The following is a 26,010-nucleotide window of genomic DNA, read 5'->3' as shown; positions in this document are numbered from 1 at the left end:
AACTGTAAGGGTGGCAGAAAGGAATTCCTGGACACTTCTCCAATTAGTAGGATGGCCCCCTGTCTGAAACCAAGGCAGGTGGCCCACTAATATTTCTCTCTGGGGAAAACAGCCGATCGAGATGGTCAAGGTCGTCCACGAGGGCTCCAGAGCTGCACTTCCTGGCCGAGGACTCACGTCCCGTGCGCAGAGGCCGGATTTAGCTGCCAACCGAGCCGGGCCAGGCTGGGTCAGGAATGTGCGTACTCCCGGGCCTGGCAACGAGAACACCAGCTTCGCGGGTACTGGAAGGCCAGTCCTCCAGAATTCCCGTCAGCTACCTCTCTCTGGCCTCTTGGCCCTTAAAGGTCGAGGAGGCCACCTCCTCGCTACGCAGCTTGGCTCCTCCCCTCAGCCCCGGGAGGGCTAAGGAATAACGGCCTCAGCGATAGGAGCATGCTCTGTCAATCAGCTCTATCCCCGCCCCTCCCCAGCCAGCGTACGTTGCATTGGTTGCATCATTACCGGCCTCAGATAAGAGTCTTTTCTTTGATTGGCTAATATCATCCCCGCCCGCCTGTCTTTTTGAGTCAGAAGCTCGCGATTGGTTAACCGCGTTGCCAAGCTCCGGACGCGGCTCGACCATTGGAGGCCGCGGGCCCGCCCCCGCCGGCTAGGTGAAGGTGAGAGTCTCCTCCAGTCGCCGCGGTTGGACCGGACCGAGAGGCTCCAGGCGCTGAGTGGAAGCTTTCAGTCGACTCCTGCTTTCTAGCTATGGCGCCTCCATCAATCTTTGCCGAGGTTCCTCAGGCCCAGCCGGTCCTTGTCTTTAAGCTAACTGCTGACTTCCGGGAGGATCCGGACCCCCGCAAGGTCAATCTGGGAGTGGGAGGTAAGGATGCAGTGCCTAAGAATGTGAGCAGCGTGGGAGTGGAGCGGGCTGTGGGGACCGTAGGAGATGCCGAGGTCTAGCTTGGAGACGAGACAAGATCCCCGAGGCTTAGTTCAACCTGCCCCTTGTATATGGAGTCCCTGGAAAAGGGAGATGTATCTGTGAACACACAGAATAGGTGTAGCAGTCAAGACACAAACTCATGTTTTCTGATTCTGCATTGTGTATTCATTGTGTATTTCACTGCATTCTTTTGCCTCTTAAGAAATGGGGCAGTCAGGGATTGAAAGGAGAAGGAGAAAAATAAGCCTGATAGGCTTGGAGTCCTGGCTACAGGGGAATGGATAAAGGAGACCTCTTAGCCCTACAGAGCTCTGGTCTGGGTCAGTGAATATTTGAGTGACTACAAGGTATCATTCGGGTACTTTACCAAGCCTTGTTCAGGAAAGACTGAAGCTTGGTTTTAGCCCCAAGGAGATTAAAATCAGCAGGTGTTAAGTGAAATAATAAAGATCTAAAATGCTTCTGAGACAGGATAATGCTCCCTTGGGATCTGGGAAGAATGTTTTGGCTGTGGTGGGAATGGGTAGAGATGGTGGAAAAGAGAGGAAAGAATGTGGACAGTAGAAGCTTACTTTCCACACATCCTTGTCATCATTTCTTGCGTGTATCTCTTGGACCTTGGACAGCTGAGAGCATTGGGTTCTTTTTTTTATTACTACCAAGAAAAAGATCTGGACTGGAGTGCCTCTGAAGTTCCTTTAACTCTTAATCTTCTCTGAATTTGTTATTTCTATCAACGTCATTGGGATGCTTGCAGCCGCACCGACACTTACCCAAGGGCATACAAAACAAGCCAAGGAAAAGAGCACGAGTAGGATCGTGTTCTGTGCTAGGAAACAGACAGAATAGAAGGACTAGAAATTCAGAAAGAGAAAAATTGAAGTGTTTTGTAGAAGAGAAGAAGTGGCAAGAAGGAGGTTCAGAATCAGGTGTCCCACAGTGAATCTGTTTAAAGGATCTGTTAAAGTTTTCACCAGGGAGTATGGAGTAGGGGTGAGGAAAAAGCAGGTAATGGGTACATGGTAATGAAGCAGCAGGTAATGAAGCTGGGTAATGGGTACATGGGCATCCATTATATTATTCTCACAACTTTTGTATATGTTTGAAATTTTCCATAATAAAGCATAAAAAGCCAGTTGTACATAGTTTCACCCACAGAGGGAAAGTGTTGCTTTTAGCAGGCAGCAAAGTGGGGGTGATATTGAAAGACCTTGAATTGAATTGGAATGAGCGCTATTCAAGCTCTTAATTTAAAACCAATCCAGAACCTCCAGATATTTCTTCAGAGCTGGGTATAACATGATGAACTAGTATTGATGTTAATCTAAATACATCGTTTTAAAACTTCAGATTTTATTTGCTCAGTTACCTTTGAACTATCCTACAGGCTTTTGGTGAGGATTAAATGCATTTAAAATGCTTAGAACAGTGTCTTGCACCTACGTAGGAGTTATGTAAGTACTGGCTATTACTGTGGTTGTTTTGGCATTTCTTTGGGTGGGTCACATAAAAGATGTCGAGTAAAAATTTTCAGCTCAAGAACTGCAAAATGAAATAACCCTGGTTCAGAAATAAATTGCCCATGCAGAAATTAAGTACCCTGCCAGCTAAGGCCAGAAGTGATTGACTCAGAAGCGCATTCTGCGGCCCAGATTGGGGTCACTTTAACGGTGAAAGTGCCTTTGTCATGTGAGAACTGAGGAATTCCTTCTCTTTATTAGAAGCAAATGGTTTAAGTGCTCAGGATGACTCTGGAGGGTTGTTTATTACTATTACTGTTTTAGAGGTAAGAAAGCTGAAGCCCAGATTGATGAAACATTTTGGCCCAGGCCATAGGCTGTAAGTGGGAGAGCTGGGATTATAGGCCATGTCGGGTACCTGGGTCTCTGTCCCCTTCTCTATTTTGGGCAGCTTCAGGTGGTCCAGATAGAGCCAGTGCCCTGTAGTGGGAAGAGTGAGAAGACTTGGGTACAGGCCTGGGTCTGTAGTCCAGTGATGTGACCTTGGGAGTGTTATTTAACATCCCAGGCGGGACTCCGTCTATTAAGTGAGGAGCCAGAAAGGAATGACCTTCCTCTAAAATTCTACTCTTAAGATTCACAAGCATGTTACATGACTGTAATATAGGATAATAATGTTACTGATCTAATCAGATGACTTTGAAGTAAATAATTATGTGTGAAATGTGACATATAAATGAAAAGTGCTATATAAATGTTATTTTTATTGATCACTGTGACCCATTTTTTTTTTTTTTTTGTGGATAGTAAGTGTTCAGATAAGGGTCTCATTAAAGTATAGTATTGTGAGAAGTCTCTTTATGGCTTTCTTATGTCCTAGCTCTGTTTATACACATCCCAAAGTATATCCTTTGTGAAGGAAATGTAATTAATCTTGCTGACTTTGGGGAAGATGCTTTTTTTTTTTTTCTCTAAGTTAAGATAAAGCCTAATGGAAGTTATCCAGTTCAAGTTCTAGTGATGCTGGGCATTTAAAATAAGCTGCAACTATAAGCTCGTTAGCTCATTCCACTTGCAGGTAGTTTCCCCAGGAATTTTTCTTGCTGTTACTATCTGCATAATTTCCATGTAGTAACAGAGCAGAGCATTGTATTTGCCAGTGTTGAATATGATGCTAAGTTTCAGAACTTTAAGGGCAGGGGAAATATGTGTCTAGCCTGATGCAGCCTGAAGCAAGATATTTCTTCACAGACTCTAGTCTGTTTATCATGTAAACTTTGTTTTGTTCCAGATAAACTGTGCTTGATTTTATATTTGTTGTTTTTAATGTGGTTTCCTAGCATTTTCAAATAAAATTGTGGGTGAGATGTGCTGTATCAAGTGTTTCTGAGTACCCCCGGCCCTTTCCCAGGGACCCTAGTTGGAGAAGGGCCTTAAAAAGGCATATGTTCATGGGCTCTTGGATGGGGATGGATGAGGGAAGGGGAGGTGATGGGTTGATCACTTAATTTTCCATGTTCTTTTGGAAATTGAGACCGCTGTACTCACCTGAACCTGTGTGACTCCTTTAGAGCTGGTCCTTGGGGAGAAGGCAGTGGTGCATGGAGTTGGGGTGGGTGTGCTGGTAGAAAGACCTCTTGCACAGTCAGTCCCCTGGGGCCTGCTGGCTTCAGGCTTTCCCTGAACATCTCTTGCTCATTAGAAAAAACACAGGGATCCATGCACTTAATAGTATGGCAGCCTAGCCCTTATCATCCTGTGATCTTGGGGAAACTTCTGGCCTCAGTTTCCAGATCCCTAAAATAGAGATCATAATATTATTTTGTGAGTTGTTATAAGACTTAAATGACAGTTTTTTTTTTTTTTAAAGGTGAAGTGTTTAGCACAGTGCCCTGTATGTACTAACTATTCAGTAAGTTCTTGTTACGACTGTGGCTTCAGCCACCGTCCATGTCTATAATTATAAAACCTTTTTCCATCCTGTACTACTTCCCTGGATGCTGGACCCATACTTGCTACAGTTTGCTGGACACGTTGTACAACCACCTCAAATTCAGTGTGTTTAGAACAACACGTGAATTCTACCTTCCCCCCCATCTTTTCTTTTTCTCTTCTGCTTCCTTGGTTGCCCCCTCTCCCACCTCACCCCCACCAGTCTTTATTCAGACTGGAGAGACTTTGGAGGTCGTTGGTGACACTTTCATCAATTCTACATCTATTTATTTGGTCATTCAGTTCAGTTCCGTTCAGTCGCTTAGTTGTGTCCGACTCTTTGTGACCCCATGAACCGCAGCACGCCAGGCCTCCCTGTCCATCACCAACTCCCGGAGTTCACTGAGACTCACGTCCATTGAGTCAGTGATGCCATCCAGCCATCTCATCCTCTGTCGTCCCCTTCTCCTCCTGCCCCCAATCCCTCCCAACATCAGAGTCTTTTCCAGTGAGTCAACTCTTCACATGAGTTGGCCAAAGTACTGGAGTTTCAGCTTTAGTATCATTCCTTCCAAAGAAATTCCAGGGTCGATCTCCTTTAGAATGGACTGGTTGGATCTCCTTGCAGTCCAAGGGACTCTCAAGAGTCTTCTCCAACACCACAGTTCAAAGGCAGCAATTCTTTGGCGCTCAGCTTTCTTCACAGTCCAACTCTCACATCCATACATGACCACTGGAAAAACCATAGCCTTGACTAGACGGACTTTTGTTGGCAAAGTAATGTCTCTGCTTTTGAATATGCTATCTAGGTTGGTCATAACTTTCCTTCCAAGGAGTAAGCGTCTTTTGATTTCATGGCTGCAGTCACCGTCTGCAGTGATTTTGGAGCCCCCAAAAATAAAGTCTGACACTGTTTCCACTGTTTCCCCATCTATTTGCCATGAAGTGATGGGACTGGATGCCATGATCTTCGTTTTCTGAATATTGAGTTTTAAGCCAACTTTTTTACTCTCCTCTTTCACCTTCATCAAGAGCCTTTTGAGTTCCTCTTCACTTTCTGCCATAAGGGTGGTGTCATCTGCATATCTGAGGTTATTGATATTTCTCCTGGCAATCTTGATTTCAGCTTGTGCTTCTTCCAGCCCAGCATTTCTCATGATGTACTCTGCATATAAATTAAATAAGCAGGGTGACAATATACAGCCTTGACGTACTCCTTTTCCTATTTGGAACCAGTCTGTTGTTCCATGTCCAGTTCTAACTGTTGCTTCCTGACCTGCATACAAATTTCTCAAGAGGCAGGTCAGGTGGTCTGGTATTCCCATCTCTTTAAGAATTTTCCACAGTTTATTGTGATCCACACAGTCAAAGGCTTTGGCATAGTCAATAAAGCAGAAATAGATGTTTTTCTGGAACTCTCTTGCTTTTTTGATGATCCAGCGGATATTAGGTTCTGTCTTTTCTTTTCCTCATAAGTTTATCGTGAATGTCTCCCCTTTCGTTTATCCCTGTGGCTGCTGCCTTAATTTAGGACATCATTATTTCCTTTGTGGATTATTGCAGAAACCTCACTTAACCATCTACCTCTGTCCTCCTTCCAGTTTGTTTTCCATCATGTCACTCAAATGATTCTGTTTAAATGTACAGCTGTCCATGTCACTCACTTAAATGCTTTCAGTGGTTTCCCCATTGAGACAGACTCCCAAGACTCCTTGAGCCATTCCTTGCTGCTTCTCCATGGATCTTATTTCCGAGCCACGAAAATGCAGATCCTCATAAACCTCATCTCTCCAAGCCCCTGGATCTTGCACAAGTGTTCCCCCTGCCCGGAATGCCCCCTTTCCTTGTCTGTCTTTGAAACTCTTATCATCTTTCATACTCTGTCTTTTGTAAAATCTTCCCTGATCACTTACAGGAGAATTAAGGACTCTATGCTGTGTTTCCTGGGGGGAGACCAGACAGTATCTTGTTTTATCTTACTCATCTCTGCGTAGCTTTTTCTAGTCAGTGCCTGGTTCATGGTGGATTCAGTGAGTACCTGTCAAACACATGAGAGAATGAAAGAATGAATGAGAAGCTCATAGGTCCAACAAACAGGAATAGAATCCCTCTGGCAGAGCAAGAACAGTGGTTGTTGATAATGCCTCTTCCCTCACTGCTCTGATCAACTCAGAGTGACTGCAGGACAGTTAGGACATTCAGCAGGACAGTTAGACAAGGCATTGAGAACAAATCTAGAACTGAATCTGGGGGAGCCTGGACAGTGAAGAAGGAAGCAGCGGTGTGAACTGGCCAATTTCTCTTTTGTCACAATATGGACCCAGTGCCTTCCTGACTCCAGTCATATAACAGGATTTTTTTATAGTTGCACGGAGTATGTTTGTTACTGGTAAGAGCATTCGTACTAGGACTTTTTCTTTATTTTTCATATTTTATTTATTTATAATACATGATTTATAAATGACATAAATCTATGTAGCATAATTATATAATATATTAATAGAAATCTTCTAAACATAGATGGGAAGCATAATAGAATTAGTTTTTCTATGGGCACCCATATTCTTGTACATCTAAATAGTATTCCCTCAGTGCTGTAGTCTGGATATACTGCTATTGCCCAGAGTTTTCTGGAAACCTTCTTTTCTAGAGCATGTTGGACCCACAGAGGAGGCCATCTTTTTATAGCTGTTCTCCATTCATATTATTCAGTCCATTCACCCGCCTACTCTGCTGGGCATAATGCAAGTACTCTTTTCAAAGATTAAATTTATGTTCAAAGGATGAAAATATGGGACTATTGAGGATATGCAGAATAATGAGATGTTGCCTCTAAAGACAATTCCAAGAGAATAATTCCAGGAATATTTAGAACAATGGTAGCATTGTGATCGTAGATGGGGTGATCTCTTTCAGGGACAGTGATTATTTGAGAGTAAGTTATTTTGGTATCTCTTTGAAAAACCAGACCAAACCTCGCCTGATAAAGCAGGATTTTTGAACTCGTTGAAAGGGAGTTAGTTTGGTGGGCCAGTGGGTCTCGTGTGACTGATAGGACTGTATTGTGCATCAGATTCACCTACCCAGAGACTGGTTGTTGATTCGTGGCTGTGTCAGTCCGGAACTCTGTTCACATTTTTATTACTGGCTTGATATCCTTATCAGATTTGCAGATGACACATTCCTGGAGGACAGGGTTAGTGGACGGAATAGAAGACAGACGCAGAATCAAAATATCTTATTAAGTCTTATTTGTTGTCTGACTTTTGATCTAGTAATTTTACATCTAGAAGTTTTTCTGAGGAAGCCCTCATGAATGTGTATAAAGATACAAAAACATTTGTTACCTTGTTTATATTAGCAGATAATCAAAAGTAACACAAACAGTTACTCAATTATATGTAGAAAGGAATATTGTCTAGCCACTAAAATTGTGTTGTAAATGGCTCATGTGTATGAAAAATGCCCAATTACTTCTATGCTAAGAGAAAGGCAAATTTAAACTATGCTGAGATAGCATTTGCAGTCTTAAGTTGGCAAAAATTCACTCAGTGGCTGAGGATGTGGGGAAGCAGACACTCTTATACACTCATGGTAGAAATGTAAACTGATAAAATCCCTAACCTATGGTAGGAATGTGTGACTCAGACAGTATAAGAATCTGCCTGCAATGCAGGAGACCCGGGTTTGATTCCTGGGTCAGGAAGATCCTCTGGAGAAGGGAATGACTACCCACTCCAGTATTCTTGCCTGGAGAATGCCATGGACAGAGGAGCCTGGTGGGCTGCAGTTTATGGAGTCGGAAAGACTCAGACACAAGTGAGCAACTAACACACATGGTAGGAAAGTAAACTGATAGAATCCCCGTAAAAAAGCCAAGGTGGCCATATCTATCAGAGCTACAGATAACATAAAGTGTGCTTGAAGGTAACATATTTGCATTTAAAAGGGCCATATTCTTTAAACTGTTCATCGATCGCTACCAGTTTCTTCCAGTCAGTTGTCTTAACCATATTTGTCATGTGTTGTAAGTGAAAATCGGTTGAAAGTAGTAAACTAATGTATACCCTCAAAAACAACAACGAAGCTACAAATACACATACTTCTCAACCTATTCTTCCATTTTCAACCCTGCCTCTCACAGCTGTATTTACGTACATGTAAGATGACGTATGTACAAGGCTCACCGAGGAATTGTTTTCTAATAGCCAAGGATTAGAAACAACTCCAGTGTCCGTCAGCAGGAGTCTGACTAAACAAATGATGGTGCATATATCAGTTATGCAGCTCTGAAAAGAATATAGACATAGTACAGAGATTTAGGTAGTTAATGGTGATGAAAGATATTCATAATATACATTTAACAAGTGGAAAAAAGCATGCTGAAAATTCTATATAAAATTGATACATAATTGATAAAAGAGTATACTCAGGTAAAGTTTGGAAGGTTATACACCAAAATTTTTATATTCCTCATCTCTGGGTACTGGAATTACGTGTTAATTATAATGTTTGTTATTTTGTTTCTAGGCTTTTCTGAATTTTCTGCAATCAACATGTGTTGTTCAAAAAACATCAACTACCCTAAAAAGTGATTAGGGAAAAAAAAAAAAAAGTCAGGGATTAAGGTTGAGCAGAAATCAAGATAAGAATTATTTTTAAAATGTCAGTTTCACCATCCCTTGCCAAAGTATAGGCTTATTGGAGACCTAAACATTCCAGCAGAAGCAAATTCCTGTCAGGAATCCTGCTCAGAGAGGTCACTGGCTTGGATACAGGCCAAAGCAGCTGTCCTCTCAAGCTGTAATCTCAGAATGATCATAAGGTACTATAGGGAGAAAAAAGTCAGTGATAGGGTAACCCAAAGTAGACTGAAAATAATTGTAGCATAGAAGAAATGCTTAGAAATGTGCTTTAATCACTATTAAACGTTATGAAATAGTTAAACTTACATCAGTGAAAGTGTGAAGCTGAGGAAGTGAGTGGGAAGAACAGTCAAATTGGTAAACACTGGCTGTTATCAAAAATCAGCAAGAGGACAAAGATGTGTTTAAACTGGATGTTGGACGACTGTGTAACCAGTTGTTGGAATCTCCAGTCACAGAGTGTCTCCTTGCCCTTTGTCCCGTTTCTGTGTTTACAGGACCTCCCTCTAGTGCCCTCTTCCTCCGTGTTTGTGTTTGCGGGTGAGGCGTTCATCTAAAGTAGCACCGAGCCCTTCTCCCGGGGAGATGCAGAAAGAAGGCGGTTGCAGGGCCACTGGCCTGGAGACCTCAGCGCCCTAGTAATATTGACATAGCTAGCATTTGTACGGTATTTTTAATTTGCTAAGTACTTTTGCGTGTGCTCTGTCACTCAGTCAGGCTCTGTCATATCCCAGTTTTATTTCAGCATTCTACTCGTTGGAGGTAAGAGCTGTAATTTCCAGAAGGATAGGAATCACATCTGTCCTTCTGCCTGTCCAGCACCTAGTCTGGTGCCTGCTAAAAGCAGGCAGTCAGTGAGTGAAAAAATTTTAATTCCCTCACAGTTCTGCTTTGATTGGAAGGTGGTAGAACTCCCCCTGTTCACAGTTCCAGACTCTTCCTTGGATCAAGCCTAAGGCTCCCCTGTTGTATGTCTCTTTCTTGTGTCCTAGCTTATCGCACCGATGATAGCCAGCCCTGGGTTTTGCCAGTCGTGAGGAAGGTGGAGCAGAGGATTGCTAACGACAGCAGCATAAACCATGAGTATCTGCCCATCCTGGGCCTGGCAGAGTTCCGAACCTGTGCTTCCCGCCTGGCCCTTGGGGATGACAGCCCAGCTCTGCAAGAGAAGCGGGTGAGTTTTGGGTGAGGATCTGTTTTCTCTTTAGAAGCTGTGAGGGTAAAAAGAGGTTAAAAATTAGGTATCATGTCTATTGAACTGTCAGTGAATAAGGGTTTAAAGAGTGTGACCTCAGGAACCTGATTGTGGAAGTAACATGCTTTTGTATAACGCATAGGTTCTTTAGTTGTACACTTTTGCCCAAGAAATGGTCAGATTTCAGCTGCTGGGTTTGAAGCAGTCAGTGGGAATACCAAGCCAAGGGAGTTTAATGGAATGATCAAGACATCAGGGTCTGGATCCAGCTCTGCCACTACTTTTGACCAAAGGCAGCCCCTCCAGCCCCTACGACTCATCTGTGAGTTAGAGAAAGACTAGTTTATGGTTCATGGTCCCATAAGGAGTATTTGCATGGGGAATCATTTAAGGGACCTCTGAACGCCCCATATTCTGAATTTCAGAATTCTGTGTGTATGTGTATTCCATACCTTTAATCAGAGTTTCTGAAGGAGCCTGTGGCCCTCCAAAGTCTAAGAGCCACTAGTCTAGATGCTCGAAGATCCTGCCAGTTCTAATATTTGATTTTTAGAGTCTTGATCTCAGCGTCTCTCATTTAAGTGCTTCCTGGTACATAGTCTATGTGTAACTAGAGATACATGGAAGAACACATTTGGCGAGAGGCTGTGTGTGACAGAAAGGAGTGTGATAGAGATTATTTATCAGTGTTATAGGAATCCAGAGAGAGAGACTGGTGGAGTCTGGAGGTGGGGCTTGAGCTGAACCTTGGGGCATGAGGCCAGGGCTCATTCTGGTTCTGTACTCTGACTCTGTTACCTAGGTGGTTTTAAAAGCATACTGGTGGCAGGATCCCATACCAGGCTTGTTAGATCCAAGTCTTGGACAGTACCACCCTCCTCTGCCCTTTTATTTCCTTTCCCTCCAATTCCCTTCCCTTCAAGGGTATTTTTAAAAAGCTCCTCAGTGTGACTCCAAAGGACAGCCAACGTTGAGAACCACAAAGTGCAGAGGAAGAGAAAGGAATATTTGTCTAGAACACTAGGAGTCCAGGGACAAAGGTTGGAGGTAAACAGGTCTGGTGCTGCTGCTGCTGCATCACTTCAGTTGTGTCCAATTCTGTGCAGACAGCACACCAGGCTCCCCCGTCCCTGGGATTCTCTGGGCAAGAACACTGGAGTGGGTTGCCATTTCTTTCTCCAATGCATGAAAGTGAAAAGTGAAAATGAAGACGCCTCTTAGCGACCCCATGGACTGCAGCCTACCAGGCTCTGCTGTCCATGGGATTTTCCAGGCAAGAGGACTGGAGTGGGGTGCCATTGCCTTCTCCGAAGCAGGTCTAGGTTGTAAAAAGACCTACCTGAGTAGAGCTGGGAACATGTTGGATAGATCAGGCAGGCTGATTTGGCAGCCAGGGCAGGGGAAGCCCCTTGAGGGTTTGCGCAGAGGAGTTACCCAATAAGGGTATTTGAAGAAGATAGACCTGGTTGGAGTGTAGGAGGGGATGAGCTCAGGTTTTTGCAATAGTCCAATTAGGTATTGTGCAATTTAAACCGACTGCCCTATTGCTCTGCTGGGCCAGTGTCAGGCCATTGGAGCAGGCTTCATGCAGGTGCAGCCTTCATGTATGAGAGGGACCATGTCTTGGAGTCATTGATTTATTCTCATGCTGTCACCCACACGCCCTGATAAGCACACGGCAGGGTAAAATGAACATTGCACACTCTTAGATAATGGAGGAGACAGGGAGGCTCTGGATGAAGATCTTGGAATTCAGATTAATGATTAGGTAAGTATCAATAATTAACTTGATGAGGGTTTTATCTGGATTGGTATGAGAGACTGTGAAGGAATACTGATAGACACAGGATAGAAATGGTAGAGATTGTGGTTAGCATTGGGCAGTTGCTCTGAAAATCCAGGGTTTCCACGGAGGAAGAGAGAGAGTCCCGATGAAGTTTGAAAATAGGGATCTTTGGTAACTGGGGGTGATCTTTTGAGAGATGGTTGATAAATTAGTTTAAACTCGATTGTTAACAAATGCAAACAGAGATTCTGTGTTGGCAAGCTTCTTCCTCCAAGACTGTACATTTCTTCTATGCTTGTTAACTGTGCCGGCAGATAGATGCTCGTTCCCCTGCCCGGTGTTCCCTGTTTTCCTCACTTAATACCCAGGGCTGTTGCTGATGGAACAGAGCCCTTCCTCTTAGTCTAGTTCATCCTGTGTTGTGTTTTTGATCATAGAACAACTTTGAATGGCAGTCCGTAAACATTTGAAGACTTTTACTCTCTTTTTTTGGTAATGGTTTAGGGTACCCTCTTGGCATGTCCAACACCCTAGGTACCCATTGATACTGAGTTCTGAGTACTTCCTCTTTCCCTGCACCTCCCCCAGGTGACTATCTTGTTCAGCCCATTGTTATCCGATTGGATTCTCATAATAGCCTCTGGCCTCTAGTCTCTTCCCCATTCTAGTGTGTAATGCACAGTGCAGCTAGAATGATCTTCCTCAGCAAAAAAAAAAAAAAAAATAAGCTGATCCTGTCACCTGCTTCCCCTGTCACACACACAGTGTCTCCTCCATTATCTACAGGGTAAAATGCAGACTCTGCCCTGGGCATGCTGCGTGTTTTGTAGCCAGGCTTCATCCTGTTCTTCCAGTTAGTTACTCTTGCTCCCAGGTCCTGCCGTCCGAAGAGCCTGCTTTCTAGATCCGCTGGGCCCTGCCATGACTTGGCACTTTTGCCTCAGCTGTTCCCTCTGCTGGGAATGCCTCCTTTACTTCTCAGACTCTCCAGTCCCACCTCCAAGTCCTTTAAGGCCTCCATGTTGAATCCTGAGCTCTCTTAGGTGGAGCTAGCTATTCAAGTGCTCTGAGTCATCACAGGACTGCATCGCTGGGGAAATAGCAGTGCTTTCTGGATTTAATGTACAGTTCTGTAAGCCTGTCCCTCCCACAGACCCTAACTTCTTCCAGGGTAGGAGTGATGGCTTATTTGCTGACCTCGCAGATATTCAGCACTTAGCTCCTAGCCTGGCACCTCAGAGACCTCGGATGTTTGAGTTCCCTCATTCGCTCAGTTAACAGATGAGTGCTTACCACTAGGCACTGTTCTAGATGCTGGAGCACAGTGGTGACCAAAACACCCCAGGGTCTCTGCCTGGCTTACAGTTTTGTGGGGAGAAACCAAGATTAAACATAATAAATAGGAGCACAGTATAGTATATTGAAAGGTGATAAATGCTAAAAAAAAAAAAAAAAAAAAAATAGGGCAGTGGAAGGTGTATTAGGAGTGCTGAGGGTTGGAGTGAAAGTTTAACTAGGGTGGTTGTGGTAGAAATAGAAATGACATTGGAGCCAAAACTTGTAGGAGTTGAGGCATGAATGAAAGAATGAACCAGAAAACAAACAGTAATCATGTCTTTTCTTAGACTGTTCTCAAGATTTCACATTACCATGTCCATTAACCACTTTGAGGAGCCCTGTTTTCTAGACTCGTCACCGCCTCCTACTGCTTTTCCATCTTCAGATCTTAGAATCTGGACTAAATGTCCAACTTTCATCTCAGCTGATAAACATTTCAGCTTCTGAAATTACTGGGCCCCTGCGGGTAGGAGGTCTTGTGAACTGTGAGACGGCATCACAGTTTCCTGGCTTGGGCCATTGCCTTTCGGAGATTTGGGGTTTTCTCTGTGGCTCTCACCATGTTATTGTTGTTCAGTCGCCCAGTCATGTCCGACTTTGTGCCACCCCATGGACTGCAGCACGCTAGGTCTCCTGGTCCCTCACCATCTCCTGAAGTTTGCCCAAGTTCATGTCCATTGCTTCGGTAATGCCATCCAGCCATCTCATCCTCTGATGCCCTCTTCTCCCTCTGTCCGCAGTCTTTCCCAGCATCAGGGACTCTTTCTTCATCTAGTTCAGTCCATGTTTATTTAGTGCCACCAGCCATCTCATCCTCTGATGCCCTCTTCTCCCTCTGTCCGCAGTCTTTCCCAGCATCAGGGACTCTTTTTCTTCATCTAGTTCAGTCCATGTTTATTTAGTGCCACGTGCCAGATACTGCCCAACTAACTGGGGACACCCAGATCAGCACATCATAGCATTGACTACAAGTGGCTCCTAAACGGCTCTCCTGTTCCTCACAGGGAAGTCATTACATCAGCAAATCGTGACCTTGGACAGGCGTTCTAGAGCCAAGTGGGGATTTCTTCCGGCAGTGTGGCTAAGTTGGGAGTACAGATCATACACTGCCATAGTTTTCTGCCAAGTCTTAACTGCATTTCTCTTGTTCTGGATACCCCTGTTTAGTCACCCAGGCCCCACTGCCTGCTCCCCTTGAAGTTTGCATTTATTTTCTTTGCTATTATGGTTTTTTCCTTTATCCCAAATACAAGACTTTCTTGGGCTTTAGAGCAGTTTGCCAAAAATCAGTTCACAGAATGATCAAACTGACATACTATTGATTCACCCAAAGTTTGTTCCTGCTAGTTGTCGGTACAGTTTAGAGCAACTTGCGTTTCACTGAATTCATCTAGTGTACAATATATTTTTAGAGAGAATGATAATTTCTTGAGAATTTGATATGTCACTGTCATATACATCATGAATGTCAAGGATTGGTTAATGTTAGTGAAGTGGGTTTATCTCTTCCAAACGTTTTTAATCTAGTGTACTGACTTTCTAGGGAAGCCCAGGTGGCTCAGTGGTAAAGAATCCACCTGCCAAGCAGGAGTCATGGGTTTGATCCCTGGGTGGGAAGATCCCTGGAGAAGGAAATGGCAACCCACTCCAGTATTCTTGCTTGGGAAATCCCATGGACAGAGGAGCCTGGCGGACTACAGTCCATGGGGTTGTAAAGAGTCGCTCATAGCTTAGCGACTAAACAGCAACAATTGACTTTTTGACTTCTCTTAGTTAACGAATTTGCTTTCTGGAGTGAGAAAGGGTGGAGTTGCAAATTGAGCACAGAAAATAAAACCTATGCCTGAGAATGTCTTCACTGATATCCACATGCCCCTGTCACATATCCATGGTAACTTAAAAACCCTATTCAAGGGAAACCTTGCTCATTTGTATAGGAAATAACACGCACAGTGCTGAGGTGTTTGAAATATGAAATAAGGAATAAAGTTGACATTCAATTTAGTTGATGAGAAATCCATGAAAAAAAAAAATGTACATATGGGTTACATGACCCTTGGTAGCCATTTGCACAAGAAATCCAGGTAGATCATGCTGTGAAGCCGAAACCTTTAATGGGAAAGTACTGTTGTTCAGGGGCGGGGTGGGGGCGACTCCTGTGAGGAGCCGCGTCGGATCTGCACTGACCTTTTCCACTCCCGTCCGTGGCCTTTGCTTCTTGCAGTGGACGCCGTGCTCCATTCCTTGTTTCCCTGAACGTCAGTCTCATTTCTGTTTCATGTTTCAGTGTTCTCTCACAGATGCTCAAATCTCTGAATAAAAATAGAGCAGTGGGGAATAAGAGCGACAGTTGGTATCATTGCATGGTTCCGAGCTTACAGGGGATTTCTGCTCATGATTCAGTGTTTATCATGACATGTGGCTGAATCAAAATTTTTTCAAGTTGTTTTTAGGATGTCTCCATTGGTTCTTGTTTTACTGAGCATTTATATCAGAAATAGCTCTATTTTTCTCTCCTGTTATGATGGTCATTTGGTGATCATTTTCTTTATCTAGCAGTATAACAGACTTAATATTTCTTTTCTCTCTTTTTTGAACATGAGAGAATCAAAGTTTAGTGACACATATACATGGGAGAGGCCTAGGAAAACTGACTCACTCCTATATTTGTTAATAATCACATATTCAAGGGATAACTCATTTGACCAAGGGGTATTTTTAAATGTACTCTTGGATGCATAGTGTTTATTAATATTTATTTGGGACATTAATATCCATATTCATGAAAGAGAGCTCTCTTTTTTGCTTTGTCATCTTTTCGCATTGATCTTATGCTAGTTTAAAAAAAAAAAAGATTTTGGAAGCTTTTTTTCTTTATCTACAAAGATTTGTTTTTTTCCTTTTTTTGTGGAAAATTTCAAACATATATAAAAGTAGATAAAACAATGTAATGAACAAACCCCCATGGATCCATCAGCTAGCTTCAACAATGATTTATATTTGGTCACCAAAGTGGAATTATTTTACAGCAAATTGCAGAACATCTAAATATACTTTTTTAGTTATTAAAAAATTTCCAACTAATGCATGAATAGATTCTCCTTATCTTAAAAAAAAAGAAAAAACATAGATTAGCCCAAAGTCCCTTTGACCACTATTCCCACCTCCTAGCTCCCTCCCCAGAGCTTGTCGCTGGTATTACATGGTACATGTACTTCTTCGTCGATGGACTTCCTTATGTGATCTTTTTCTCTCTTTTCTTCTTTAGATATTTAAACAATATGTAACTTACGACATTTCTCTAGTTAGAATCGTGAAAGGGCAGGATTAAAGATGTTCAGACAGAACAACAGAAGTGGGGCCCCGTGACTAGATGTAGACTGAGGCGATCTGGAAGTGTGCCCAGCTCTGCTACTCACCAGCTATAAATCCTCTGGCAAACCACTTCTCTGAGTCAGTTTCCTCATGTATAAATTGGGGATCTAGTACTTATTTTATAGGGCTATGTGAAGGTCAGATAAGTATGTGTGTGAAGTGAAAATCGCTCAGTCGTGTCTGACTCTTTGTGACCCCATGGACTATACAGTCCATGGAATTCACTAGGCCGGAACACTGGAGTGGGTAGCCTTTTTCTTCTCCAGGGGATCTGCTCAACCCAGGGATCGAACCCAGGTCTCCCACGTTGCAGGTGGATTCTTTACCTGCTGAGCCATCAGGGAAGCCCAAGAATGCTGGAGTGGGTAGCCTATCCCTTCTCCAGCAGATCTTCCCGACCCAGGAATCGAACCGGGGTCTCCTGCATTGCAGGCTGATTCTTTACCAACTGAGCTATCAAGGAAGCCCATGTGTGTGAAGGTATTTTGTAAAAGGCAAAATATAGGACTTTAATTATTGCTCAAGTGAGGGCATTCTAAGCCTGAGGAGAGAAAAGTAGTGTTTGCATAGCACCTTTGTTCTATGAGGACATTTCTAAGGATTAATAAGCCTTCATTATAGTGATGAGAAGGGGCATTGCAGATTGATGTTGATGGCAAGCTCAGAACATTATTTTACAGGCTACTGTTGGAGGGCAGTTTTGATCTTGGGATGGGTGCAAAGGAATAAGTTTGCCTTGAAGGCCACACTTAATATGGCCTAGGTATGTCCTCTACCTCTGTTCAGAGGGATGCTCCCTTGGGAGTCAGACTTCAAGACTGCCTGGGTGAACACCTGGCCTTTCCGCTCAATAGCTGGTAACTGAGGAGAGTGCTTCACTTCTTAGCCTTTGTTGTTGTTCAGAAGATCAGTCGTGTCCGACTCTTTCCAACCCCCTGGATTGCAGCCTGCCAGGCTTCCTAGTCCTTCACTATCTCCCAGAGTTTGCCCAAACTCATGTCTATTGAATGGGTAATGCCATCCAACCATCTCATCCTCTGTCGTCCCTTTCTCCTCCTGCCCTCAATCTTTCCCAGCATCAGGGTCTTTTCTAATGAGTCGGCTTTTCCCATCAGGTGGCCAAAGTAGCTTAGCCTTAGTTTCCTTATTTGTAAACGTGGGCAAATAATACTTCTTCATGTACTTATGACATTTTATAGAGAGAACACATTTAAGGAAGTGCTCATCATTACTGTGTTTTCCCTAATGTTATCTGACCTCACCCTTAAATGACCAGCAACCCTGCTGTCTCTCTTTCAGGTAGGAGGTGTGCAGTGCTTGGGGGGAACAGGTGCACTTCGAATCGGAGCTGAGTTCTTGGCGCGCTGGTACAATGGAACGAACAACAAGGACACGCCCGTCTATGTATCCTCGCCAACCTGGGGTGAGTCCTGTAGCTGTAGTGAGAGGAGAAACAGAGGAGCCAGGGGAATTATCCCCACGAGTCTCACTGCTTACACTGAAAATGTATCCCAGCCCTGGATCAACTAACGGTGAATGGCTTGAGTAGTGGATTATGGCAGGACATGGGTAACCTGATGCTTAAGTTCAGATTGGCAATGCTTTTTCCCAAGATTCTTGGCGAACTTGTGTTTTAGTGAATGTTGAACCTTCCTGGAGGAGGGAGGTCCCTCTGTAGTGGGGTGTAAATCAGCATGACGACAACTGGTTGAACTTGTTCTTGGTTACAGTCATTCCTCTCGATCTTAACCTCTCACCTCTGTGCCCCCAGTGGACGTGGAGCCTGTGACGGCCCTGGAAGCTGCCCTGTGTCCTTTCCATTTATGCCTCCTAGTGTCTGTAAAACATTTAACGTTTTACCCCTTTGCTTGCAGAGAATCATAATGGTGTCTTTATTGCCGCTGGATTTAAAGACATTCGGTCCTATCACTATTGGGATGCAGCGAAGAGAGGACTAGACCTCCAGGGTTTCCTGAATGATTTGGAGGTGGGTGATTAGAAGAGAGAAAGTGGACAGAATGCCAAGGTTTCAGGCAGAGTGGGGGACAGTCTTTGGATCAGTTGATAAGTGAGAGAGTCTGAGACATCCTCCCCAAGCCAGGTGCTTTTCTCTGAAACGGCGCTTAAGGAGGGAGTGCCTGTCCTGTGTGCCCCTGACTCTGCCCCACCATGTCCCTGCTGGCGTCAGAGCTGACACAGCTTCCTTCTCCCCAGAAAGCTCCCGAGTTCTCCATCTTTGTCCTCCATGCCTGTGCGCACAACCCAACGGGGACTGACCCGACTCCGGAGCAGTGGAAGCAGATCGCCTCCGTCATGAAGGTAACTGCCTTTTCAGAGCCACTCTTACAGTGGTGTGTAGTAACAGTTGATGTATTCAAAAGAAGTACCTATTTACTGAAGAATTTGGAAAATGGAGAAAAGCCCAAAGAAGAAAGTAAGTATTAACTATAAATTCCATTACCCAAAGAAAGCCGCTGATAGCATTCTGGTATACAGAATGTCAGGCTCTTTTCTTTTTTAATATTTTTCGTGTAGTTATACATGCTTAAGTATGTCACATTACACATTGATTAAATCAGTTGATGGTTGTTTAGAGCCCAGGTTTCTTTTCTTGTGAACAATATATGTAATAAACTTTTTTATCATTTCTTTGGGATAACTTTCTACATTGGACTTTCTAGCTCAGGGAGTGTGTGTGTGTGTGTATTCATTAATGTGTTTAAAGAATGCTTCTTGATAAACTATTATGTACCAGGTGCCGTGGGGGTACAATAGTGAACAAAGCAGAGGTGGTTCTACCTTCAGAGAATATGGCCTGTTTGGGGAGATAGCCGTGTTGATGGGGTGCCGTTGAGGCACATATCCCAGACTTTGGGGAGTGTGTGTGTTTTGGGAGGGCTGATGGTAGCAGAAGAAGCTTTCCTGGAAGAAATGGTTTCCCTGTTTAGCTTTGAAGGATGAGGACAGGTTGGGGCTGACAGGGAAGGAAAGTTTCCCACAGAGGGAAGAACACTGTCAAAAGCCCAAGACAGAGGTCTTGGTCTATTTAAGGAGGAGAAAGTAATTCTTGCTATGGGCTAGAGTTCCAGGGGAGGGGCTGAGTGACAGGCCAGGCCCTGTGCTGAAGCCTCAGACTTGATTCTGAGGGCGGTGGGGAGCCCCTGGAAACCTTTGATATCCTGGAGTGACGTGATCAGTTGTGCCCTGTTGGCAGAGCAGCATCATGACACTCTAGGACTATGTACGTAAAGAAATGAGCTTTACTGATGTCATTAGATTTGTTGGTTGGTATTTAGGTGGACAGAGAAACAGACGTAAAGTGGAGTTGGATACAGAAAGGAAAGATGTAGGAGGAACAGACAGAATGAGACGTTCCTCCCAGGCACCAGTTGGGGAAGGAAGGCCTGTGTCTGAGGTTGGTTCCAGGAGCATTTCCTGCCCTGACTCGCTTTGCTTCCTCGCAGCGCCGGTTTCTGTTCCCCTTCTTTGACTCGGCCTATCAGGGCTTCGCATCTGGCAACCTGGAGAAAGACGCCTGGGCCATTCGCTATTTTGTGTCTGAAGGGTTCGAGCTCTTCTGTGCCCAGTCCTTCTCCAAAAACTTCGGGCTCTACAGTGAGTGCTCTCCTGCGTTACAGCCCAGCCACCCCGGCCCCACCCCCGCTGGAGCCCCAGGGCTGACTCCTGTCCTTCTTTTTAGATGAGCGCGTGGGGAATCTGACTGTGGTTGCCAAAGAACCAGATAGCATCCTGCGGGTCCTCTCCCAGATGGAGAAGATCGTGCGAATCACATGGTCCAATCCCCCGGCTCAGGGAGCACGGATCGTGGCACGTACCCTGTCTGATCCTGAGCTCTTTAATGAATGGTAAGGGGCTCACGCCCAATGGGTGAGGGGTGGGGATGCAGAACAGAGATTGTCCCATTTCATCTCACTGTCTCTTCCTTTTACTTTGGCAGAGGCAGGACAAAACTGCTTGAGCCTCTTTGAGTGTCAGTTATTTCTCTAAAATAGGGCTGGCATCTACATGTGTGTGTAACACAGAATCAGGAACGTAGGAAGGAGGCCTTGGGTAAATGGGAGTTTCCTCTCCTCTCCCGCCTCCCAGGCTTCCTCCTCTTAAAGTCAGGAAATACAGGGAGGGATTTCTGTTAGAATAGCATTAAGTTAGTGCAACAGTTTGGGGGCTCTTCGTTCTTATCTAATTTATATGTATTTTATCCTGTCCTTGAAACAGAGTAATTGTTGTGTAGTAGCTGAATCTGCAATCTCTACTTAATTAGGCCTGATAAAATATATTATTCTGTCTTGAGCAGCACCTTGCTGAAGTGTGAGTTAAAACATAAGTGGTATTACAGCCAGTCTACCCGAGACTAGCCATAAACTCCATCAGTGAATATAGTCCTTCTCTTCTGTCTAGTAAGTCCATGTCTCTGGTCCCCTTATCTACCCATCCATGCATCAACAGACCATAATAGATAGGTTCTGACTCTGTTTTTAGCTTATAGATTAGATTACATTTAAAAAATGTTTGCGTTTTTGTGTGCCATCTCTGCTGCCTGTGTTGGTATTCATATTGCTGTCCACTCAGGACAGGTAACGTGAAGACAATGGCAGACCGCATTCTGACCATGAGATCTGAGCTCAGGGCACGATTAGAAGCCCTCAAGACCCCAGGAACCTGGAACCACATCACAGAGCAGATCGGAATGTTCAGCTTCACCGGGTTGAACCGTAAGTGGCCCCACCACCTGGAATGCTCACCATTGGACACGGCACTCCTCACAGTCAGTGTTCCTGGGCTTGGCTCCCTGAGCCGTCGCCCATTTGGTCAGCCAGACTTTGGACTGGAACTAGTTTGATTTTCATAGTGTGGCTCCCCCGCCCCATCTCCTGGACCCCTGGGGCTTCAGAAGAGCATTGTTGTGGCCCACTGTCCTGATCATAACTCAGATATCTTCATTTTGGTGGGCTCGGGAAGTGGCTCAGGGCTGACTGGGAAGTAATAGGATATGTGCCTTGGAACCTTGATTTATGAAACATCTTTTATAAATGCTCAAGCACCTTTTGGCTTGTCCTTAATCTTAAGTATAAATATTACCTATGATTTTCCAGGGACTTAATTTCTTAACAGGTCTTTCCTAGTCTCCAAGCATTGCCTAGGTTATAACATTCTCTCTTCATAAAAAAGAACTTAGATTTGTAGTTGGAATTAAAAACCGATTGGAAGTCTAGTAGGCAGCCTTGCATGATCTTGGTCAGCCATCAGTGGACCATATCAGCGATGGGCCATCCCGTCCGATGAGAGAGGATGCGTTCATTTAGTAAATTATTCCCAAGCACCTCAAGTCAAGCCACTGTTCACAGGGTGCAGATACGACCTCGGGGTGGCACTTGTGTCCGAGTGGCTCTAGAGACAGACGTGCTTTTGGGTAGCAAGTGGGCCGTCAGAGGTGCTGGGAGGTCCTTTAAACCAGGGCCATCAGTGCACCTGTTTGAAATGGGCTCAGAAAAAAATTGGTAGAGATTATAGAGATTATATATTGTAGACCCACAGAGATACTTTGGGTAAAATGAGGCTACGTAAGAAAGTAAACGGGTAGCTTAGTTAACCTTGGGTGTCCTCACCATCCTGATGTGGGGAATTAGTGCACTGGGCTAAGGAAAATCATCCTTATACAATTTTTAAGATATTAAGTGTAATGGAAATGGTAGTAGTAGTAAAATGGAAATGGCTTAGTAGTAATATTCTGAAAGCTCACAAGGTGGAGATGTCGTCCCATAAAATATCCATATTGTCCTGCTGTCCAGAGTAGGGACTTAGTTTTATTTTGGATTGGAAAATGGTGAGAATAGACGTGAGCTTATAACATAAAGCTATATATTTAGAACTTGGCATCCTTTACCCACCCCTCCCTTTAAAAAAAGAAGAGAAGCATTTTTTTTTTTTTTGCTCCCAACATTTTATTAGGAAAAATTTTACACATACAGAGAAGTTGGAGGAATTGTACAGTGAACTCCACATGCACACCACCTCGTTTTTACCATTCTCATGTTGCAGAGCTTCCTTTACTACATTTCATCTATCAGGACAGGGGCTTTCATCCTGAAATGATGTTTTTAAAATTGTGTATGTAACCCTTTTTCTAGGGAAGGAGTCCCTAACTTTTACTCACTTCTCAAGTGTGATACTCCCCTCCCCCACAAAAGTAGAGGAGTTTCGTTTCTATTTAAAAAATGAAGGTGGAAGTCCTGTATCCACATCTACCCCTGGGGCATGGGCTTAACAAGCATGCTCTGTTGGGAGTTACAGTGCCTACCTCAGAATTCCAGATCCAGTGAATAGCTCTGTGGCCTTGGGAAGGTCATGTAGCTTCCATCTATGCCATCTGTAAAAGGGGGTGATAACTGAGCTAAGATAAAGTGAGTGGAGCACAGCCTGGCACAAAGTGCTTGCTCCTCTAATGATTATGATTTTATTCCCACGTTAGTCTGCTTGGGCTGCTGTAGCAAAATGCCATCGACTAGGTGGTTTAAACAAGAGGTTTCTCTCTCACGGTTCTGGAGACTGGGAAATCTGAGCTCAGAGCGCCAGCACCATCAGGTTCTGGTGGGGTTCTCTTCCTAGCTTGTAAATGGCTGTCTTCTTGCTGTGTCCTCACATGGGGTGGAGGAGGGAGGGAGAGAAGGGGGGAGAGAGAGAGACCTCGTCCATGAGTAGGCTCTCTGGTCTCCTCTTAGGAGGTCACTGCTCCCATCACACATGCTCACCCTCATGACCTCATCTAAACCTGACTCCACTTCCTAATACCATCACATTGGGGGTTAGGGCTTCAACATATGAATTTTGGGGGGACACATTCAGTCCGTAACTATTAATATTATCCATAACTCAAACTGATGGTGTCTTAAGAGTGCTAATTACTTAAGGGGGAAAAAAATCACCTAAAATCCGCTAAATGGCTTTTACAATAAATCACAAAAGCTATAGAGATTATGGCAGAAAGGAAGTACAGACAGTCCCTTCCCATTTTGTCCACAAGCGTTTCTGCTGACTCAGGGGAAAGCCCTCCTGCGTGTGTGTGAATGACAGTTGAGATGCGCCAGGCCTGAGAGGTCTCTGCAGTTTTCAGCCTGTGAGTTCACATACACAACATTTATCCAGTAGCTCTCATCTCAGGGCCTTGTCCAGTGTACTGTGAAAATGAAGTGTCAAAGGGAAGTTGCTCTAGGTGCTCAGAGTTAAGCAAATACAGTTGAAGAAACAGATAAATGAAGTGATTCTTAACAGTTTTTCATATCGGTGGGTTGGTCTTGAGTCTATGGGTTTGGTTGGGTTGATGGGCTATCCCAGTGAATGTAACATTCAAGGTTTGATGGACAGGTAGTCCCAGATTAAAATTCCCATCAGGAAAAACCATGTTAAGCTTTCTGGGGATTAGAAACTTAGCTCATGAGAATAGCTTCCAGAATCTGTTGAGCGTTAGTTACTTCTTGCTGTGCCAACCTAACAAATAACTCCTATTGTTTTGCTTCTCTGTGAAGGGGGAAAGAAGGAAATTGTCACTATAATGGACTCTTTGGACCTCCTTTGCTTAAAGGATTCCTTCTGCTCTGATTATATGCCTTTTTTGGTTTTCAACAGCCAAACAGGTTGAGTATCTGGTCAATGAAAAGCACATCTATCTGCTGCCAAGTGGTCGGATCAATATGTGTGGCTTAACCACCAAAAATCTAGAGTACGTGGCCACCTCCATCCATGAAGCAGTCACCAAAATCCAGTGAAGAAACAGCACTCAAACCAGCACCACCAAAGCGGTCCTCTGTTTCATGTGTTCCCTGCCTGCACAGACCTGGTTGTAAACATCACAACTAGATTAGAGACTACTGAGGGACAGAGAAGGCGCCTCTGGTGAAGTGGCTTCTGTTTAAACTGGCCCCTCAGGAAAAGCACATCTCTTGAAAAGAAATAGGGGCCTGGGATTAGAGCCATTTTGGAGGTCAGAGCAAATTAAGGTTTTTATTTGAAGAATAAAAAGGTACTTTGATAATGAAACTTAAGTGTCTTGCCCCCTCGCTGGAATCAGGAGTACTGCCCGTGTCATTCACGTGCTCCCGTGTGTTGGTTTACTTTGCATCAAGTCGAGTCCCAAAGATGAAGTTGTCTGAAGAGCCGAGTGTGATTGTGGGCGTTGGCTGTCATTAAAACTCCTCATCTCGACCCAGAGTGTCTGTCCCCCTGCTTTTTCTGCATGGTTGTGTCCCTAGCCCTACGCTTGAGTTCTTTAGGGTGACCCAGGTAAGAAATATATTTATATCTCACCCACACATTTAACTGAGATGGAAGTTTCACAGAACAGGGTTTACCCTTACTATGTGTAGTGGATTCCGTTTTCTGTTCTATCAATCATGTTCCATTTCACTAAAGTAATAAAAGTAAAAGTGCTGATCGAACCCATGGACTTGATTTTGTCATCCTCTAATGGGTTGTAACCCACAATTTAAAATGAATGCTATGGTGGGACTTACCAGTTGCCGAAGAAAATACTAAAATGTATTCTTGTGGTCTGCCTCCCTTTGTGAACTCACCATCCACAGCCTTTTGTCAGTTCTGTCCTTCAGGGGCCAGCCATTGTCTTATATTACATAAGAAACTGAACTTCCTGGATTCATAGAAGGGTTGACATCACTCAGGGTGATTCTAAAACAGTCTCTCCCTCTGTAGTTGGAGTACCTCAGTCTATTGAAACGATTAGAGCCACTTACACATAGATCATATTTTTCCAGGCAGTCCAAGGGCCTCTCCAGATGATGGTTTAGTAGAATTTCAGCCTTAACTCAAACAAGAGGGCTACTACTTCGCATTTTAAAATATTGAAAAATAACTCTTGTTATGTTAACAGGATCTGCTGTGTTATCCTGCTATAAGATCTGTTATGTTAACAGGCATCCTTTTTAGGATGCCTTTGAGTTGTTATAAAATCCTATAGATTTCTTTTTCCAGACTAGAAGAATATATTTGCCATGCATGTCACTGACAAAGGATTACTATTCTGAATTACAAAGGATTACAATCCAGGATTTTTTAATTTTTAAAATCCTACATATTAAACATTAAAAGAAAAATACAAATAACTAGAAAAAAATGAACAAAGGACATGAATGGGTAAATCAGAGGGAAAGCTCAAATCAAGTATAAACAACGAAAAGGTTCTTAACATTCCTAGAATAATGGAAATGTAATTAAAGTAGCAAGGTACCATTTTACACTTATTACCACATTGGGGAAATGGAAAATATGGCACAAACATGTTGGAGAGCATTTTGGCAGCATTTGGAAAAGCT

At 43.9% G+C, this 26,010-nt stretch overlaps 1 protein-coding gene across 1 annotated transcript; it reads left to right on the top strand.

The window, feature by feature from the left end:
• Positions 1–753: 753 nt before the first annotated feature.
• GOT1 (glutamic-oxaloacetic transaminase 1) lies at positions 754–24,450 on the top strand. The gene is given in 9 exon segments (NM_001290892.1): positions 754–871; positions 9,965–10,146; positions 17,966–18,089; positions 18,541–18,653; positions 18,881–18,985; positions 20,131–20,281; positions 20,367–20,532; positions 21,257–21,399; positions 24,311–24,450. Coding segments are annotated over 9 exon segments (1,242 nt in total).
• The last annotated feature ends 1,560 nt before the right edge of the window (positions 24,451–26,010 follow it).

Source organism: Bubalus bubalis, chromosome 23 (genome assembly GCF_019923935.1).
Source record: "Bubalus bubalis isolate 160015118507 breed Murrah chromosome 23, NDDB_SH_1, whole genome shotgun sequence".
Classification (NCBI taxonomy): Eukaryota; Metazoa; Chordata; class Mammalia; order Artiodactyla; family Bovidae; genus Bubalus; species Bubalus bubalis.
This window is presented reverse-complemented; position numbering and strand designations above follow the sequence as displayed.